Source organism: Pristis pectinata, chromosome 33 (genome assembly GCF_009764475.1).
Source record: "Pristis pectinata isolate sPriPec2 chromosome 33, sPriPec2.1.pri, whole genome shotgun sequence".
In the NCBI taxonomy this organism is placed as follows: Eukaryota; Metazoa; Chordata; class Chondrichthyes; order Rhinopristiformes; family Pristidae; genus Pristis; species Pristis pectinata.
The window spans coordinates 15,288,276-15,310,389 of record NC_067437.1 but is presented as its reverse complement, the minus strand read 5'-3'; the positions used below and the strand labels follow the sequence as shown (position 1 = coordinate 15,310,389).

The window sequence follows — 22,114 nt, the reverse complement described above, 5'->3', positions numbered from 1 at the left end:
CCCTAATCCTCTCTGCTTTCAGGAAAACAACGGCAGTTCCTCCACAGAACAGAAATCCTTCAATCCTGTTGCAACTCTAGTAAACCACCTTACACTATGCTTCCCAGAATGTGGTGCCCAGATATGACCACAATACTCCCGATGATTTCTGAAGGTTTAGCACATCTTCCTGGCCTTTGTCCGCATGCCACTTTATAAAGCTGATGTAACTGTATAATTTTTTTTTAACTGCCTCCCCAATTTGTTCTGCCAATTTCACCAACTTCTAGGTCCTTGTGTCCCTGGGTCCTCTTAAATTTGTAGTGTTCATTTGATATTGATGTATTATTATGTAGTTGAATGAAAACATTAGTTGATTCTGCCATTCCTTTCTCTAATCCAGAAGGTGAATTACAGTAATCCATCACCACAGTGGCTAAGGACCTCTGTCACTGGTACACCTGGTGATCTTCTTGCCTGGGTCGAGTCCCACTCCAGTCTCTTGAGCACATAATTCAGGCTGAAACCTCTTTAGTGTTGAAGCGGTGTTTCAGTTTTAAGTGTTGTCTGAGCTTTCTGATAGGATGTAAAAGATCCCACCACATTATTTCAAAGAGAAGCAATTTCCCCTAGCATCCTGGTAAATATTTATCTTCAACCAATATTACTAAACTAAGTAATCTGGTCAGTAACACGCTGCAGTTTGTGGGAGCTTGCTGTGTGCAAATTGGCTCCTGTGTGTCTTGATGTTTCCTGTGACAGGACATCAAAAGTACTTCATTGACAATAAAGAAGTTGGAGGCTGTGAAAGGTATGATTTGTTCAATTATAGTTCAAAGAAACTCTCTTTGCAGTTTTTTGTTCTCCAGTACATCATTCCAGTTGATTGAATACATTGGATATTTTCTTGAAAACTCATGCTGTTGTGTAAAACCCTACCCTACTTTTTCTTTAGGTGGATACAAAGGTTTACTCCCAAAAAGATGAATTGAAGATGTGCACTAAATGCTCTCGCGTTGCTTCAGAAACCAACAAGGTTTGTTTTCCAGTGAGAAATACGTGGAAGGAGAGAGACCAATGAGGGCTTGGTGACAGATACATTAACTGGTGTGGGACTAGGGTTGTCAGCGCTCCAGGACTGTCCTGCAGTCTCTAGGATTTAACGGTTAATCTCCAGGATATTGCAATGAGCAAAAAAAACACTAGTTTCCTTAAAATAAAAAGGAAGCTCCTGTACCCTATGCCCCATCCGATGAAGGCCAGCGTGCCAAATGCCTTCTTCACCATTTTGTCTACATGTGCTGTTACATTAGAGACTCCTTCCCCTTCTCTACAACTTGTAAAACCTGGTTGATTTCTGACTATTCCTAGTTCTGATGAATAGTCATTGACCTGAAAAGTTAACTGGTTCTCACTCCACAGATGCTGACTTGCTATTTTCATCATTTTATGTCAAATGCAGAACTCTCTTTGTGATTAAAAGCCCCTTGTTTTTCTTCTCCCCTTCCCACTCTCTGTAGGTTCCCCCAAACCAGTCAGAGGTTACCCCCTCCCCACTTTTTCTTGTGGGTAGAGCCACTGCCTCACAGCTCCAGCGACCCGGGTTCGACCCCGACCTCTGCCACTGTCTGCGTGTGTGGAGTTTGCACGCTCTGCCTGTGACTGTGTGGGTTTCCTCCCACATCCCAAAGGAACACTGGTGGGTTAATTGGCTGCTGGAAACTACCCTCAGGGTAGGCAAGTGGCTAAAGAATGAAAGGAGAAGTAATGAGCATGAAGGAGAATAAGTTACAGGGAAAAAGTAGGGGAATGGGATTGTTCTGTTGGGAGCTAGCACACACCTGATGTGCTGAATGGCCTCCTCCTGTTTTGCAAGAAGTTGTTAAGATTCCACACAATACCTCCTCCTTCATTTATGGCATTTAAAAGATATTTGGGCAGATACATGGATAGGAAATGTTTAGAGGAATATGGGCCAAATGCAGGCAAATGAGACTAACTCAGTTAGGCAACTTGATTGACACAGACAAGTTGGGCCGAAGGGCCTGTTTCTGTGCTGCATAGCTCTATGGCTCTATCATCAGTTCTCCCTGTGACTCTGGGATTCCTCTGGATGCTCTGGTTTCCTCCCACATCCTAGATTAATTAGGTTAATTAGCCACTGTCATTGCCCCTAACGTGTAGATGGGTGGTGGAATCTGGGGGGAGTTGGTGGGAATGTGGGGAGAATAAAATGGGATTAGTGCGAATGGATGTTTGATGGTCAGCATGGATTCGGTGGGTCAAATGGCCTTTTTCCATGCTCTATGACCCTAACATTGTCCTAAAAAAAAGTTTTCTTTGCATTTTCTCTGAATATTTTAGCTCTTAAAAGATGTTGGAGGGAGGTGGGAGGTTGTTAGCTGGGTGGAGTGGATGAAGGTAGGATGGCCATATCATGAGACCTTCAGGAAAGCATTCAACCACGGCTACCAAAACTATTCACCAGGCATCTGTCTGGAGAAGGAATTCAAAGGGAAGAGAAAGAAATCCAGTCCGTCCTAAGCTCAGCTGAGGTGGAGTAATGGCGGCTGCATTTGACATTATGTGAAATCAGCCCATGATCCCGCTCTTAACTGCAACCCAACAATCCGAAATGGAAGGTGAACAGACATCAGGTGGGACGGTGCTCAGTTAAGTTGTGGTACCTGTGTAAGGTTGTATAGTCTTTTAAGTCTTGCGCATTAAGGAGAGTTACATGTATAAAGCTCAAGCACAGTGGCCTAAGTGTTCTCTTTGTAACCTGCACCATTCTATCCCTCTGAACCTTGGTAAGGTAAGGGGAAGAGGTGAAGCTGAGCAAAAAATGCTTTGTGCTGCAAAATTAATAGAATGACAACAGCTAAGATAAGATTGACTGAGAAAGTTCTGAACCCAGCTCACCCAGAGGGTGGTCAAAATGTGGAACTCACTACCACATGTCATGACTGAAACAAGTAATATGGACGAACTTAAGGGAACCTGGACAGGAATATTGAGGAGGAAAGGATATAGATTATGCTGAGACGGAAAGATGAAGTATGGTGGGAGGAGATTCACATGGACCATATACACCTGCAAAGACCCAATCCGAGCGGCTTGTCTTTGCCCTTTATGTGTGGTTCAGTAATGAGAATGTCACAAAATGTAAAATTAGGGTAGGTTGCAATTTCAGTAGATAATTTGCAACGGGTCCCACAGATTTGGGTTATGTTAGTACCATCAGGCTCAAGGACAGCTTCTATCCCGCTGTTATAAGACTATTGAACGGTCCCCTAGTACGATAAGATGGACACTTGACCTCACAATCTACCTCATTTTGACCTTGCAACTTATTGTCTACCTGCAGCTTTCTCTGTAGCTGCGACACTTTATTCTGAATTCTGTTATTGTTTTCCCTTGTACTACCTCAATGCACTGTTGTAATGAAATGATCTGTATGGAGATGCAAGACGAGTTTTTCACGGTACCTCAGTACATGTGACAATAATAAACCCATTCCAATTCTCACCCTGAGTTACCTGATAATAGAGAGTGAGAGTGCCACGCAGTGAGTGTCATGGGAGCTTGCCTGAGTCTGGTGTTAACGTACCTTCTCAGGTATGACATGTGGTGCACTCTGGCTTACCGGTGATGTGCGTTATAAGAAGTGGGATCAGGAGGCCACTCAGTCGCCGAAGCCTCCTCTGCTGTTCGATGTGATCATTGGCCTCGACTGCTCCTCTGTCTGACCCCCCTACCTCTTCATTCACCATCTATCCTAGTTTTATAGGCAGAGAATTCCAACCCTCTGAAAGGCAAAATCTCTCTTCATCTCATCCCTTATCCTGTGATTAGGCCCCCTAGCTCTAGATGCCTACCAGGGCAAACGTCCTCACTGCATCTACCCTGTCAGCCCCTCCTAGAATCCCATATATTTATTGAAATCACATGTCATCCTTCTGAACCCAAAGAGTATAAGCCCATTGTGTGCAATATTTCTTTGTGAGACAGGGCAGTGCAGCGGGTAGTGCCGCTGCCTCACAAGGCCAGAGGCTCGGTTTCAATTCTGACCTCAGGTGCTGTCTGTGTAGAGTTTGCACGTTCTCCTTGTGACTGTGTGGGTTTCCTCCAGGTGCTCCGGTTTCCTCCCACATCCCAAAGATGTGTGGGTTGGTATGTTAATTAGCCGCTGTAAATTGCCCCCAGTTTGTGGTTAAGGGTTGAATCTGGGGGGAGTTGGTGAGAGTGTGGGGAAAATAAAATGGGATTACTGTAAATGGGTGGTTGATGTTGGCACGGACTCAGTGAAGGGCCTGTCTCTGTGCTGTATCTCTCTATGGCTGTCAAACCCTCACCCCAGGTAAATTTTCCTTCCCCTTAATTAGACCAAAATTGTAGCCTACTCCGGGTAGATTCTCATCATAGCCCTGTACACTGTGGGAAGACTTCTCCCGACTTGTTCATCACCCTCTTTCAATAAAGGCCAACATTCCATTTCCCTCAGTGCCTCTACTTCCTCAGGAGGCTAAAGAAATGTAGCACGTCCTCTTTTACCCTCACCAATTTTTATCGATGCACCATAGAAAGCATCCTATCCGGATGCATCACGGCTTGGTATAAACTGCTCTGCCCGTGACCACAAGAAATTGCAGAGGGTTGCTCAGCGCATCACGGAAACCAACCTCCCCTCCTTGGACTCTGTCTACACTTCTTGCTACCTCGGTAAAGCAGCCAGCATAATCAAAGACCCCTCCCACCCCAGATATTCTCTCTTCTCCCCCATCCCATCAGGCAGAAGATACAAAAGCCTGAAAGCACATACCACCAGGCTCAAGGGCAGCTTCTATCCTGCCATTATAAGACTACTGAATGGTCCCCTAGTACCATAAGATGGACTCTTGACCTCACAATCTACCTCATTATGGCCTTGCACCTTTTTGGCTGCCTGCACTGCACTTCCTCTGTAGCTGCAATGCTTTATTCTGCATTCTGTTATTGTTCTCCCTTGTACTAACTCAATGCACTGTGTAATGAAGTGATCTGTATGGACGATATGCAAGACAAGTTTTTCACTGTACCTCGGTACACTTGACAATAATAAACCTTTTACAATTAATGCTAGTTTCCTGTTTCTTGCATAAGGACATCCAGATCGTCTCGTGCTACTTAAATAACATACTGCTCGTCTGCTCTTCCTACCAAACTGCTCAGCTTTGTATTTCCCCACATTCTGTGCCATTTTGCCCACTCACTTAACCTGTCTCTGTCCCTTTAAAACTCTGTGTCCTCCTCACAACCTACTTTCCCACCTATCTTAACTTTATACTCAATGAGGTCTTTCCTCAGCATCCAAATACAACAATCCTTGCTTAACTGATCTTCCTTGTAGCTACAATTTTCCAACCTCGGCACCATCTGTGTAAATCTCCTCTGCATCCTCTCCCATGCAATGACATCTTTCCCATAATGTGGTGACCAGAACTGTGCACAGTATTCAAGCTGTGTTCTAATGAGTGTTGTGTTCACCTCTAACATAACATCCCTGTATTACATTATGTGTCTCCATGTTAATAAAGGATAGCATCGCTTATGATTTTTTAATCACTTTTCTGATCTGTTTTGCTTTCTTTAAGGATCTGTGTGCTTTCAGTCCAATATCCTTCTGACCCCTCTACCCAATATCCTCACATTTAGCATTTAATCCTTTGCCTTGTTACACTTCTCCAAACACATGACCACACATTCCCTCACACTAGACTCGGCTCACTCTATCACTGCTCAGCCGACTCTCTTATTCTCTTGCTCCCTGGATTATGAACAAAGTCCCTGAAGAGAGTCTGAACCCAAAATTTTTTAAATTGCTACCCACCAACTTAACACAACAGCACCGACCAATCCCTCCAGGAAACACAATCTGTGCATCTTCCTGTTTATTGTTCAGTAAGAAATCAAGTGAAAAGGTCGAATATCAGGGTGCATAAAGGTCAAAGGTTATAGGAAAAAAGTTGAAGCAAAGAGTCAGTGATACCAATGTTGGAGGTGATCAAGGAGGGGAGGGAGATTGTTGAGGACAGATAAGGAGTTCAGCAGTTGTGAGGTCTGGGGAATGGCAGTTAGTTTCTGGCATTAGTTTCTTTAGTTGGACAGATGGAACTCGTCTTCAACTCCAACCTGGGATGTCTCCAATCGCCCTTTCAAAATGGAAAGGTCTGTGACTTGAGGTAGTACCTGGCAGCAAAGCTCTGCTGTAAACCAGGGGTGAGGTGTATGAGCCCACCTTGGCTCTCAGGAGTTTTACAGATGTTGATATATTTAACACAGAGGGTAAAATACGGTTAGGTTATTTTGTTGGGAATGGATGTTATATATTAAAAATAATGCATTTGTTTAAGAACAGAATGCACTGAGAAGTCACTTAATCCTTCCATTCCATCTTTCACTGTCAATGTTTCACTTCTTTCCCAAAGGCATCGACTCCATGCCAGGTGACAGTTCCAACCTTGCCAAATATTCCCAGTACCTGACCCAAGCTTAGCCTAGATAGCACAAGATGGAAGAAACTTGCATTTATGTATTTTGCAAGTTCAGAACAGCCCGCAGTGCTTTAGAATCAATGAACCACTTTCAGAACATAGTCACTATTGTAATTCTGGTAACTACAGTGGCCCATTTGGGTTCAGCAAGATCCCACAATGGCAATGACCACTTTTGGTAATGTTGATCCCTGAAATGGAGAGACTGTACTCCTTCGCATAGGGGCATTATTTTAACATATTATGCAGCACTCCATCAGTATTGGCAGTGGAGTGTTAGCCTAGGTTATGCCCTGAGGTTCCTGGAATGTGGTTTGCAGCTACAATCTAACCCAGAAGCTGGGTTCATGGTTCTCTGCTCTCTGAGAGTAGATATACCATTCATTACATAGGGACACCTCTGGTGAATCATCCGTACTCAACACTAAATTCATCTGTGATCCATATGATGTTGCCTCATCCATCAAGCTTCTGAATGGAAAAACTAATGGGCATCTTACTTACACAACACAAAAGGAGGCCATTTGGCCCATCAGATCCAAGCCAGCCCCCTGCAGAGCAATCCCATCAGTCCTATGAGCTCCGTCTCCTTCTTTCCCTGTTCCCCTGCATCTTATTGTCTCTCACAGGCCCTTTGGTTCCTTTGCCATCTGCTTACACTCGGGGTAATTTACAGTGGCCAATTAACCAACCAGCCAGCAAAGTCTTTGGGAAGTGGGAGGAAACCGGAGCACCAGGGCGAAGCCCAACTGCTTCAGAACAGCCATAGCTTTGGATGCACGCAGGAAGAACTATGTCCAGTGGTTGTCTATTATGGGAGCACGGATATCTTCCTCCCATATAAGACCGAATATTTATAATATTCCACATGCAGAGTTTTATTAACTCGCCTCCCATTAAAGATATGTTTGTCTGAACCCTTAATTTTTTCTGCCTGTTTTGTGAAGGTTTTTACAACAACAACAACTCACATTTATATAGCTCTTTTAATGTAGAAAACGTTCCAAGACACTTCGCAGAAGTACAATCAGGCAAAACTCAACACCAAGTCAACGAAGACATTAGAAGCGTCGACGGAAAGCTTGGTCACAGAGGTGCGTCTCATGGAGGGCAGTTAAGGAAGGAGTAGGTGCAGAGGCTGTGAGGTTTAGGGAGGGAATTTCAGATCTGAGATCCAGATGGCTTGGCTGTTGGGTGAAGGGTGGACAGAAGATCAGGTTTAGAGAGCTGAAGGATATTAGAATCATGGCACTTAGGAATAAGTTATGCACCTCCTGCCAACCCTTTGAAAGAAGTATCTGATGTCTCACTGCCCCCTCACCCTTTCCCCATAGTCCAGCAGGGTTTTGCCTTTCAAGTGTACATCCAGTCTTTCAGTCTCAATTGGTAATTGGTTTATTATTGTCACATGCACCAAAGTACAGTGAAAAACTTTGTTTTGCATGCCATCCATACAGATCATTTCATCACAACAGTACGTTGAGGTAGTACAAGGGAAAAGCAATAACAGAATGCAGAATATAGTGATACAGTTACAAAGGAAGTGCAGTACAGGCAGGCAATAAGGTGCAAGGCCATTACGAGGTAGCTGGTGAGGTCAAGAATCCATCTTATCGTACAAGGTGATCGTTCAGTAGTCTTATACCAGTGGGGTAGAAGTTGTCCTTGATCCTGGTGGTAGGCTTTTGTATCTTCTGTCCAATGGGAGGGAGGAGAAGAGAGAATGTCTGGGGTGGGAGGGGTCTTTATGTCGGCTGCCTTACCGAGGCAGTGAGAATCTTATTTTGTATTCCAGTTCATATCAGCTTGCTCATTGTGTTTAAAGAAGAATCTTAGTTATCTTCTTCTGCTTCCTTTGCCAATTATCTTAAATCTGCACCTCTGATTACTGGCCCCAGTCTGTGGAAACTTTCTTTACTTGTTTACTCCACCAAAGCCTCTCATAACTTTGATTAATTAAATCTCTTAATCGTCTTGGCCATGAGAAGGGATTCTTCAGTCTCCTTTTATAACCCAGCCCTCCAGATAAATGTCTGTGATATTATTCCAAACTGACTGTGATATTATTCCAAACTGTTGCTCAGAAATGGAAGCCTGTCCAGTGTTTCTTAAAGGTTTGTTGCTTTTACACCCTATACCTCGATATATATCCAAGGATTGCATCTTTTTTTTGTGAACAGCTATATCAACTTTTCCTGTGACTACAAAGTTTTGTGTTTGTCCTCACGTCCCTTTCCTGCACTTCCTTTATTACTGCAGCTTTTACCTTGGACAGAGTTATAGAGTCATACAGCACAGAAACAGGCCCTTCAGCCCATCGTCCATGCTGACCATCAAGCACCTAGCTGTAAAAATTCCATTTACAAACACTTGGTCTGTAGCCTTCTATGCCTTGCACTCATCCAGATACTTAACTGTTATGAGAGTACCTGGTTCCACCAACCCCTCAGGCAGTGTGTTCCAGATTCTAACCACCCTCTGGGTGAGAAAAATTCTTCCTCAGATCCTCTAAGTCTCTTCCCCCTTATGTCATGAATCCAACTGTGACCCACATGATGTTGCCTCGTCTATCAAACTTGTCTTTGACACCTCTGTCATGCGGCAGAGTTTCCTACTACCTACCCTGTCTATGCCCCAATGTTGTCTGTCTTTGACTTCCTAAAATGCATCACTTCACCCTTCTTTGTGAAGGGAAGGACAAAGGTGAGATTTAAATACAAGGATAAGTATTTTAATTTTGTTACAGTAAGTAGTTTCAGTTTCTTACAGGCAGAGAGAGGTAGAACCACCTGAATAGTAAAGACATTGAAATTCTAGAATGTGTTTGTGACATTTTCTGGAACAGATGAGGGTGGATTTACTGATAAGTAACCAACCAGCATTAGTTAATAATCTGATGGTTAAGGATAACCTTGCAAACAGTGATCGAAAGTGATGTAAAATGGAGACAGCAGAAAAAGAGTCTCAAGGTGTTAGATTTAGTTAAGACAAACTTCAGAAAGAGGCTTGAATTAACCATGTAACTACCCTGTTGATGGATAAACAATGGAACCTATTCAATTAAACATTTGGTGCGATGCAAAACTTCTAGATGCTTTCAATTGTGCCATTAAACAACCATGACCAATGAACGAGGTATTAAGATATAAGGAATGGCTTTCACAAATGCAAAGGTGAACGGTGATCAGGTGGCTTGAGAGAGCTGAACAAAGAAGTACAAGCTTTGGAAAAAGGAATATAGGAAAAATCCTGCAAGGGATATTAGTTATTTTTAATGTAAATATGTTAAGAGAAAACAAGTCGTAAAGGGAAATGAGCCCGTCCCATTAGATCTTGGCTGATCTGTGCCTGAGCTCCATTTACTCATTGTTGTTGACCCTTGACAGGCACAACCAACCAAATGTGAGGGTTGGTGCTGCAGTACCTTTGAATTGTTCGTGTTTTGGGAGTGACCAGCCAGACTCAATGCACGGGTCTAATTTTACAGTCTTGGCTCCTGGTCCTCAATTGCTCCACCAGACAAAATAATTTGTCAGTACTTACCATGCCAAAATCCTTTCATGTTTTAAACATCGCAGCCAGGACCCCCATCACTCTTCTATGATAAAGCCAGTACAATCTCCCGTCGTAATTTTACTGTTTCTGGCCCAGTCTATTTCTAGTAAGTCTGCTCCCTCCCCAGGCTCGGTAAGAGATGTGTCTCCATGTAGCGTCTGACCAAGACTCTGTATAAATGAAAAATAATTTCTTCCACCTTGCATTCCACACCCACAGTCCCAACCCATCTCATGTGTATGAGCTTAAAGGCAAATTGAGTACTTAAAGAGATCTTCGAAAGTTCTTGGCCAACGGAGGGAGATTGCAGTTAAAGCTAATAAGGTATAAATGAAAATAATCAGTAATAATCAAGGGACAAAACATTGGCTACTTGTGAGACCACATCTGGTGTACTGTGTCCAGTTTTAGAGTCATGATGTGACAGAAAGAGGCCAATCAGCCCATTGAGTCTTTGCCAGCTCCTAGTTGAATGTCCCATTCATTGTTCCTTCCCTGAAGTCTGTGTGTAGCTGCTAACATCATGGCCTTGATTGTCCAGGGGAAATCTATAAAATGACCCAAATCTTTAAAAACGTCAAGCTTAAGTAGGCGTACACTTTCTTCCGTCCTCTACCGCTGCAGCTCCATCCACACAGATGAATGCCCTTTCACTTCCTTCACAACGGGTGCAAGGAAGACCTCTAATAGCAGAAGGTTGGAGACTATTGCTACCTGTGTCTGGAGATGCCTTGTTGCAGCAAGGCAAGGCAAGAGCGTTCTTTAGTATGTTTAGAGCTGCCCTTGAGGATGAATGCTGCCTTCCTCTTTGCTCTGTAAGGCACTAGGAGGAATGGTCTTCATATATCAATGAATTCAGCTCCAAAGGTGGGGCAGAATGCTCTCTTTCCGCTATGGTTACAACTTCAACCAGGAGTACAACTGCCCTATATGAAGGGGGAAGGATTTTGGAGTTTGGAGCTGTATTTATAGTGGGGAGTTGAGAGCTCCTTCCACAAGTCTGGAGCCACACTGATAGAATAAAGGGGAGAGCATTCCTCCCTGTGTGTGGTGCTGTACTTATCGATCAGCAGGTGACACAGTGATTACCAACCATTTATCATCCCACGTCCAAGCGGCGCTTAGATCTCGCTGAACACTACCCCGAGTCCTCACCCTCCCGAATACTCAGCAGCTCAGGCAGCATCTCGGGAAAAAGAATTGGAGTTAATATTTCAGATCAATGATCTTTCATCAAGCTAATACCAGGTAATTGAACTGAGAAGTTTCTCTACAGCTGCTGCCTGAACTGCTGAGTAATTCCAGCATTCTATTTGCATTCCAAGTGATGGTACTACCTGAGACAACACCCTAAGGAGGAGAAATATGATGTTGATACTTGCTGTCAGTGTGAGATATCAGGTTAATGCTTGCGAGACATGGCATCCGATAATTCCCAACCTGCTAGTCCCTGGTTGATCACCAAATTTTGGTAGCACCTGGCCTCAGTTTTATTAGAGACTTGGCAAAAACCCAGACTCTGTCCTATTCCTTGTATAAACCCGTGGTTGTTTTATTTTTCCAGGTAGATGGAAAGTTTTCAAAAGAAGACTCGAGTTCTTATACTGGATATCTGCAGTCTGCTGCCAAGGTTGGTATTTACACAATAGATAACACAAATCATTTCAAACCAATGAAAGTGACATGATATCATCTGATCAATAAAACCGCTTAGTCCCCAGTTAGCTTCCCTTCTGATGTCACTACCACTCACTGTATAAGAAAACACATCCTTGCTGCTCCAGTTGAATGCAAACTGAACTGACTGCAGTGTAACCTGATCTAGGACCCATTCCTGTACATGCCACATCTTCGCGGTCCATTTATTAATTTCACTTGATGTTTATATCTATCATTCTTTGGAACTGATTTTCAGTTACTTGTGTAGAAACAGAACTCCTAATGGTCCAAATTTGAAAATTTGCTTTGGAGAGCAGATTAAGTTGAAGAAAATAACTCAGAGTCTTAAGTTGGTTGACACCCTGATGTTTAATTTCTACACTTAAGGATTTGTCAGATTTGCTTTGGAGAAGTTCTGATTTTCTATGCTGTTCATTCAAATGTTTTTCCCAATGTTACTGGGAAAGTTTCGGAACACAGGAACAAGAGATTTTCCTCGAATCTGCTCTATTTTTCAGTGAGGTTATTGGTGATCCATGAACAAACTCTGTTATGCTCCCTTGATATCTTTGTTCAACATTGGCTGCCATCTTGTAGAAGAGAGTTCCAGTCTTCTGCTACCCGTTGCTTGAGGAGTGTTTCTTAACATCACTCCTAAGCCCCACCTCCAGGTTGAGAGTCCCAACCAGCAGAAGTACGCTCTCTCTTTACCACAGCATTTTCTCTTAACACCTTGAAAAACAGGGATTACAGGAAATCCAAATCTAGTTTGTAAAATCTCTCCTGATAATTTAACTCCTTCTGTCCAAGTTACTTTAGTAAATTGTGTATTCCAGAATTGAACTCCAGTGTGGTCTAACTAGAACTTCATGGTAAGAAAAGCTCTGAGAGTAAGACTCCAGTGTGGTCTAACTAGAACTTCTAATTCCTATTCTTGTCCATAAGACCATAACATACAGGAGCAGAATTAGGTCATTTGACCCATCAAGTCTGCTCCGCTATTCAATCCTGGTTGATTTTTGTTCAACCCCATTCTCCTGCTTTCTCCTTCTAACCCTTAACCCCCTTACCAATCCAGAACCCATCAATCTCTTCCTTAAATACACCCAATGATTTGGCCTCCATAGCCCTCCATGGCAACAAGTTCCACAGATTCACCACCCTCTGGCTGAATAAATTCCTCCTCATCTCAACTTTAAAGTGATGTCCCTTTATTCTGAGGCTGTGCCCTCAGATCCTTGACTCTCCTAATTATGGAAATATCCTCTCTGCATCCAGGCATTTCAATATCCGGTTGGTTTCTATGAGATCCCCCCTCATTCTTCTCAACTCCATCAAGTCCAAGCCCAGAGACATCAAATGCTCCTCATACATTAAGCCTCTTATTCCCAAGATCATTCTTGTGAACCTCCTCTAGACAATCTCCAGGGCCAGCATATTTTTCCTTGGGTACAGGGCCCAAACTTGCTCACAATATTCCAAATGTCCTCTGGATGTAAAGGCCAGCATTCTATTGGCTGTTCTGATGACTTGGTTTATTTGTCCACGAAATTTTAACACTGCATTTGCAAGAGTTCCAAGTCTCTTTGATTTCCACTACTTCTAAATTTTCACCTGTTTGGGTCCAAAGTGTATGATCTCACACTTGCCTACATTAAAATCCACCTATTGTAGTTTTGCCATCTGATCATGGGTCCTGTCTGTGTGGAGTGAGCATGTTCTCTCCACCACAGCCTGGGTTTCCCTTTGTTGCTCTGGTTGCATCCCACATCCCAAATAATGTGCTAGTAGGTTAAGCGGTTCTGTAAATTACCCCTAGTGAAGGTGGGTGGTAAATAGAATCGAAAGTGTGTTGATCGGCATATAAGAGAGAGTAAATTGCAAGGGTGTAGAGAAATGGTGCTGATGGGAGGGGGGCGCTCTGCTGGGAAATGGCATGGACTCGATGGGCAGAATAGCCGCCTTCTGTGCCATAGTAAGTAAGTAACTACTTGTACTTACAGGATGCAATTAGTGGTATATGGACCTGTGTTGAGTCTGGAACTGTTCACCTTATTAACAAATTTCGATGACTGGTTAGAGTGCCACGTTTCCAAATTGCCAACAGAGAGATAGGTGGTAAGAAAAGCTCTGCAAACAAAAGAATTTTGTAGTGATGCTTAAGAGGCATTTAGATGGCACATGAACAGGCAGGGAATGGAGGGATATAGACCATGTGCAGGCAGATAAGATTAGTTAAAGTTGGTATGGTGGGTACAGACATGATAGGCCGAAGGGCCTGTTCTTGTGCTGTACTGTTCCACATTCTATGTACATTACGTTTGTCAGTTTTTCAAAATAGTCAGTTATATCAGGCAAGACATACCCTTTATGTACAAATCTATGTTGGCCCTCTCTGATCGGTTAAAAAATTTCAAGGTGTCCATTCATAGTCCTTAACTAGAACATAGAACAGTACAGCACAGTACGGGCCCTTCAGCCCACAATGTTGTGCTGACCTATATAAACTTACTCTACGATCAATCTAACCCTTCCCTCCTACACAGCCCATAACCTTCCATTTTTCTTACATCCATGTGCCTATGCAAGAGTCTCTCAAATGTCCCTGTTGTATCAGCCTCTACCACCACCCCCGGCAGTGCGTTCCAGGCACACGCCACTCTGTGTTTAAAAAAAACCCTCTGATATCTCCCCTAAACTTTCCTCCACTCACCTTCAACTGATGTGCTCTGGTATTGGCCATTGCCACCCTGAGAAAAAGGTGCTGGCTGTCCACTCAATCTATGCCTCTCATAATCTTATACACCTCTTTCAAGTACTGGTCTATAATTGTCATGTTGAAAGGCTAAGGAAGCTGGATCAGAGAAGAGAGTGGTTTCAAGCTAGAGTTATAAAATATCTGTACTTTGAAGTAGCACAGGAATATTGAGTTGGAGATAGAGGAGGAACACATTTCAAGCTCTGGAAAAGAAAAACTCTTAGCAGGACAAAAGGTGACAGTATTTAAGTTTCTCCAGGAACGGGTTAATGTTTAGCTACTTATATCCAGTTGGAGTTTGAGGATCTTTGTATCTGACTACAGGATATTTAGTCTATTCCTGGTTGTTCTTCAGATTGTGTTGGAATTTTCTGGATAATTATGTTCCATTGGATGGTCTGAAACTAAAAACTTTGTTTAAAAAAAAATCAATTAACTTGAACAGAGAAAAGCCATTTGGTCCCCAATGAGTCAACACAGGTTTGCTAGAAGTTATTCTTTAGAATAAAAAGTATTTATTTATTCTTTAGATGGACAACAGGTTCTCCTCTCAGGAACAGACTGCCCACACAGGATATCTGCGATCTACTGCAAGAAGAGACGAGGTTAGTATTTAATCGTGTGGACAGTGAATCATCTGTCAAAGGCACTCTGTAAGCACAAGTCATGTACTGGGAGGTTGGCAGAGGAGTCAAGTTGACAGATCTGGTTTTGGAACAAGTATCATTAGCCTTTCATTTTGCTTGAATGTTGAGTGGGCTGAAGGATTTAGTGAATTTTTTTCCATTTTTTTTTGTTAAAGTGCCAGCATTGAGCACGACCAGATGAAAAAGTATTGGTTGGATGTAAAGAAAGCTCCTACTACTCTTTCCGAAAAGTCTCCCATCTTTACTCAACTGTCTCTTACCTCCACCAGACCCTGGGCCCTTGCTCCCCATCCACTGGGCCTGGGGTTAAATTGGTCCCGGTGTATTTCATGGGCTACTTTTAACACAGGGTGAGTGGCCGATTTAATATTCTAGTATCGGTGGCTGTCACTCAGGGATCTCTGGCAGTATTCTTACATGTGCAGTCCCAATAGATTGGGGTGAAGGGGCTGCAATATCCATCAGCAAGGGAGCTCAATGATTCTGTCACTGAACAAGCGAGCTCACATATATTGATGGCAAACTCAACCTTGATGGAAGTACTGGTGATGAGAGAGTCGATGCCAGGGATTTGTTGGGAAAGTTTTTTTTCCTGTCTCTAGGAATCAGGGCAGGGTCAGCATTTGTTGCCTGTCCCTAATTGCCCCTGAGAAGTTGGTGGTGAGCCACCTCCTTGAACCACTGCTGTCCTTCTGCTGATCTCACCCTGGCCAATCTCCCTGTACTGGGAACACCACCACCAATGTCAAGTTGGAAATATATTCCCTCACCGTCACTGGGCCAAAGTTCTGAAATTCCTTCTGGAAATAACCCCCTCCTGAGGGAACGCAGCAGTGCAAGGTGTTGACTCATTGGCGTTAGCTGCAGGGCAGTTAAATGTTAGCCTTGTCGGCAACACCGACGCCCCGAAAAATGGGGGCAGAAAGATCAGTCGGTGAGTCGCTGGGAGTAACCAGGGCACAGTCCTCGCAGAGAAGAGGTTCTGTCTGCACACCCTGCATTGTGTTATGTGACACTAGCACCATGCTGAACGAGGTAAGTGTGGAGCAGATGGCTGCTAAAGACTGGAATCAACGTGGAATTGGGGGCCATCAGCAGCTCCATCCCATCTCAAGTCTGTAGCCACCACCATCCGACCAGGGAACCAGTCCAACACCTGTGAAGAGTTTGGAAGAGCAATATCAGGACAGCACGAAGTGTGCTGGGCAGCAGCACCAGCCTAAGCCTGATGCGTCCAATCAGTGACTGTGCTAAGTGACCCTCCTAACAGTGGATCACATCATTGCTCAGCCACTTTACTGTGTACCTGCTCAGTCACTTCACTTTACAGTGAAGTGGCTTTTGGGGAAGAGGAGCTTTCATGGACCTTAATCGCAGTGCAGTTCACAGCATCTGAAGGCAGAATGGTCCGTCTGGACCACCTCCCTCATGCATGTCAGTCTAGAGCTGGTTCAATTCAGTTCAAGCTCATAGACGTACATACCCAGGGAATAAATGCCAAGAAAATGAGTTTTTTGCAGCAACAGCACAATATATAAAAAACATGACAAACATAAGTTAACATCAACTTAAATTAACCTAAATTATACATACATGTGCAAAATAAACGTAACACTAGTGCAAGTTGAAAGGGAGTAAAAGAAATACCGTCCAAGGTAGCGTTGGGGTCTTTCAGGTGGGTTCAAGAACCTGACGGCAGTGGGGAAGAAGCTGTTGTTGAACCTTGAGGTGTGGGTCTTTAGGCTCCTGTAGCTCCTGCCTGATGGCAGCACTGAGAAGCAGGCACGGCCCGGATGGTGGGTGTCCCTGATGATGGATCCTGAGACATCGCTTCTTGTAGATGTCGTCTGTGGTGGGGAGAGCTGTACCCATGGTGGAACTGGCTGAGCCCACTACTCTCTGTAGTCGCTTGTGTACCTGTGCATTGGAGTTTCCATACCAGGCCGTGATGCAACCAGTCAGAACACTTTCCACTGTACATCTGTAGAGGTTCGCCAGTCTTCGATGACCTGTCAAATATCCTTAAACTTCTAAGAAAGTAGAGATGCTGACACACTGTCTTCAGGGTTGCATCTATGTGCTGAGCCCAGGATAGGTCCTCCAAGATGTTAACACTCAGGAACTCGAAGCTGCTCACCCTTTCCACCGCAGATACTTCAATGAGGACTGGTGTGTGTTTGCCTGACTTCCCCTTTCCAAAGTCTACGATTGGTCCCTTGGTCTTGCTGATGTTGAGTGCAAGGTTGTTGTTGCGACACCACTCATCCAGCTGACCTACCTCACTCCTGTACACCACCTGTCACCATCCGTGATTCTGCCAACAACAGTGTTGTCATCGGCAAATATGTAGATGGCTTTGGAGCTGTGCTTAGCCACACGGTTGTAGGTATAGAGAGAGTAGAGCAGAGGGCTAAGCAGCAGCCCTGATGTGCGCTGTGTTGATGGTCAGTGAGAAGGAGATGAGGTTTCCGATCTGACTGATTGTGGTCTCGCACTGAGGGAGTCGAAGGTTCATTTACAGAGGGAGGTACAGAGGCCCAGGTCTTGGAGCCTGACGATAAGTCTTGAGTGGTTGATGGTGTTGAACGCCGAGCTGTAGTCAGTGAACAACAGCCTGACACATGTGTTCCTATTGTGATAACAAGCAAAGGTTAAAGGGCTTTGAGCCCTTGTAATATTCTGACTGTGTATAGGCTTCGTCTCTGGGCTACGCTCTATGATAGCCGTTGGGCTGCTGTTCTCCTACTCAATTGCATTCATTTTTATCTTGACTATCTGACAGCCTTTGCTGCTGTGTTGGTGATCAACAGACGCACTGAGCTCCAGTCACAGTCTGGTTCCTTGTAAGGGGGTCACGGTTCTGGGTTGAGGTAAGTTATGGATCTTGTGGTGACCAACTGCATCTCCCCACCAACCCTTGCCCTTCACCAATTCCACACACTATCAGGACCTTAAGACCAATGGAGATACCCTCTGCGGATGGTGCAGCCTCTTACTGCCCCTGGGTTCCTCTCACCCACCACATCCCTGAACGTTGCTTCTCTGTGTGGACTCTGCCTACCTACGTCAACTTTATCCCATCGAGGGACTTCTGACTCTAAATCTGGACTTGTTTCCTCTCCCTTTGTTGGTCACCTCTAGGACTATTTAGCATATTAATTACCATGCAACCAAGTCCATGTCACTGGAGTGTTTTGGGTCTGTTCACCTGCAGGTTTTGGCTTCCACACCTGATCCATGAGCATCTTTCTGTGTACACCTGGATCCCTGTCTTGTCATTATGCCTTTGTTCAGTTCACACCTTGAGTACTCTACCCTCTTGAATTTCATAGAGTCATACAGTATAGGGACAGGCCCTTCGGCCCACCACGTCCATGCTAACCACCAAGTGCCCAGCTATACTAATCCCATTTACCAGCACCAGCACATTCCTTCCTCTGCCCTTTACATCTGGTCACTTCTAAATCTTCAGTGAGCTTCTTGTGAACACCTACCTCCTGATGGATAAGGTGTGATGATCCCTTCTCCTGAAAGAAAAGCTCGTTGGCTGGCTGTGCCTGAGACCACTGACCCTGACCTGACTAGTGGGAGCTATCGGCGCTGTCCCCTACTCCTTTGCCACTTTCTCTCCTTCTAAGCACTTTCTCCTTCTAAGCACCTCACCTCGATCCATGCCTCTCATGTAAATTCCTCGTTCTCTACTGCCCATCCAAAGAAAAACATTTCTTCGCTGTCTTTATCCCCAGAGCTCCTGCAACAAGTGACTATAACCTCTATTTCAATTCACCATATTCTCTGTCCTCTGAATTTGATGCCTCACGATCTTCCCTTAACCTCTCCCTCCTTGTTCACCTTCTGGATCTGCTTCACATGGAAGTAGATCCAGAATCTATTGAAACCCAATGTTCATGACCATCCCTTTGACCTTACCACCTTCCTTGGCTTCAGTCATTTGTGTTCTCTTCCTTGTACTAATCTCTGCCTAAGTAATAGATTCATAAGTAATACAGCAGGGAAACAGGCCCTTCGGCCCAACTCATCCATGCTGACCAAGGTGCCCACCTAAGCTAGTTCCATGTGCTGTGTTTTGACCCATATCCCTCTAAACCTCTCCTATCCATGTTCTTATCCAAGTGTTGTTGCTATACCTGTCTCAACAACTTTCTGTGGCAGCTCGTTCCATATACACACCATCCTCTGGGTGAAGAAGTTGCCCCTCGGGTCCCTTTTAATCCTTTCCCCTGTGACCTTAAACCTATGCTCTATAGTTTTTGGTTCCATTTCTCTGGTAAAAAGACTGTGTGCATTCACCTTTATCTACACCCCTCATGATTTTGTATAGCTCTATAAGGTCACCCCTCAGTCTCCCACGCTCCAAGGAATAGAGTCCCAACCTGCCCAACCTCTCCCTGTAACTTTGGCCCTTGAGTCCTGGCAATATTCTCGAAAATTACTTTGCACTCTTTCAGCTTAATGATGCCTTTCCTATAATGGGGCAGTCAAAACCGTACACAATACTTCAAGCATGGTCTCCTCCTGACATTTCCCAAACTCTCCCAAACTCTCATCCTCCTCGCCTGTCAGTGGAAAGGGCAGTCTCCCAATCCACTTTGTTCTGCGTCGTCAAAAGGTCAACCGCTGGGACTTCGGTCCCCCATTTTCCATGACGTTTGTCACTGCTGACCTGCTCGCTAAACCACCACCTTGACCTTTGATGTACTCAGCCCAATTCAGGCAATCCCTGCTTCTCTCACCTTTGTGTTCCCTCTGGTATTACTCCCACCTCTAGTCCTTAACACCAGATATGAACGTCATGGATGGCTGGTTTAGTATTTGGAATGTAGAGATAATCCTTGGCAGACTATTTATTTAAACCCCTCCCCCCACTCTTCTCTATCTTCACATCCAATATGCAAGGAGCTCATGGAATTCTTTGTTACTACAACAGGAATCTTCCAGGGAGCTGCCTCTGTAGCTTCCCGTCCTTCCCACAGTCCCATCAGGCCCAATTACTCAAGTTTCCTCCAGCCCTCGCTTCTATCCCTGCTTCCATTCCTTTCTCCACAGGTCCTCTCCACGAGGTCCAGTTCCCAATTCCTTGACCTTTCTCCCACTAAACGCACCACCCAACTTTCCTTCATGGCCCCCATATTAACGGCATTGTTCACTGTTCTCTCTCCCCCTTCTATCAGTTATCATCTTCCCCTCTTAAAACAACCCATACTACTCCTTTCCCGTGAAGCACCCTCCCATTTCTGGACTCACATCCATCATTTCCAGAATTTGATCCTAAGGTCATAGGGAGATACAGCACAGAAACAGGCTCTTCAGCCCACTGAGTCCGTGCTGACCATCAACCACCTATTTGCACCAATCCTACACCAATCCCATTTTCTCCCCACGTTCCCATCAACTCCCCCAGATTCTGCCACTCACCCACACACTAGGAGCAATTTACAGCGGCCAACTAACCCACCAACCTGGGATGTGGGAGGAAACTGGAGCGCCCGGAGGAAACCCATGTGGTCACAGGGAGAACATGCAACCTCCACTCAGACAGAACCTGAGGTCAGGATTGAACCCGAGTCTCTAGTGCTGTGGTGCTGTGCCTTCAATTGGTCTCTCCTATGTCATGACACCCACATTATCAGAGTCACTAATGAGCTCTCGTTTGATTAATGCAAAGATAATCCATTCTGCCTTGATCATTCTATAGCCTTTGACATGGCTGACCACACCCTCCTCCTCCAAAGCAGTTCGCTAAGTCACTATGTCTGGGTACATCTAAGATAAGATAAGATTTCTTTATTAGTCACATGTACATCGAAACAGACAGTGAAATGCATCTTTTGCGTAGAGTGTTCTGGGGGCAGCCCACAAGTGTCTCCACACTTCTGGCACCAACGTAGCATTCCCATAACTTCCTAACCCGTACGTCTTTGGAATGTGGGGGGAAACCAGAACACCCAGAGGAAACCTACGCAGACATGGGGAGAACGTACAAGCTCCTTACAGACAGCGGCCGGAATTGAATCTGGGTCGCTGGCGCTGTAACAGCGTTACGCTAACCGCTACAATCTGGTTCTCTTCTTCCAACAATAGGCTGAGAATCACCTTCAATAGCTTCTCTTCTCAAGGACTTAGTACCTTCCTGACTCTCTCCATAAGTTGTCCCTCAGGCACCCACCACCTTCTCGCACAGAAGGTGCTGGGTATATGGAATGAGCTGCCAGAGTGAGTGACAGGAGAACTGGAGCAGTTGATGGGAGTGTGGGGAGAATCCGTTACAAGTGGGTGAATGGAGTGATGGGATTGCACGGAGAGCTGGTATGGACTGAATGGCCTCCCTTTATGTTGGAAATAGAGAAACTATGGAAATCTGCCATTTAAAGGCAAAGTCTTTCCGTGTCCTGGGATAAGACAACCAGCTTCCTTTGTAGTTGGTTCCTTTGTGACCACTTAAATTCATTGTCAAGTGGTGGTGAGCGTGGGCAGGTTTAGTGGTGGTGAGAAGGTCACCTTGTGTTCAGTATGACACCGACATTGTCGACAGTGAGGTTCGGTCTGAGGCGGATGCCCGGCAGAGCAACGGGCCCTGTGACTGGATTACTCAGGCTGTGAGGCAGCAGCTGTGGTAACAGCGACAAACAATGAGCTGGAGGAACTCAGCCGGTTGAGCAGCATCTGTGGGAGGAAAGGAAATGTTGACTTTTCGGATCAAAACCCTGCGTCAGGACTAAGAGTGGAGAGGCGAGGTGGCCGGTACAAAGAGGAGAAAGGGGAGTGGTGAGAAGGGAGACCGAGGGGGGGCTGTAAGATGACGGACAGGTAGGGGAGGGGAGCGGGTGTGGAGTTGGGAGACTGTGGCAGGTGAATGAGAGATGGAGAGAGAGGGGAGAAAGAAAGAACAACAGATGGGGTGAGGTGGGGGGAGGGGAGTGTGGAGACGCTGCTCACTCCCCCCCCCCCACCTTGCTCTGTCT

General features: G+C 44.9%; 1 protein-coding gene across 1 annotated transcript in view; it reads left to right on the top strand.

The window, feature by feature from the left end:
- LOC127585427 (uncharacterized) overlaps positions 1-22,114 on the top strand; it is a 127,062-nt gene that overhangs the window by 77,830 nt on the left and 27,118 nt on the right. The window contains exons 10-12 of the mRNA XM_052042852.1: positions 935-1,015; positions 11,632-11,697; positions 15,015-15,089. Coding sequence (XP_051898812.1) covers positions 935-1,015; positions 11,632-11,697; positions 15,015-15,089 — 222 coding nt within the window. The remainder of the gene's footprint in view (positions 1-934; positions 1,016-11,631; positions 11,698-15,014; positions 15,090-22,114) is intronic.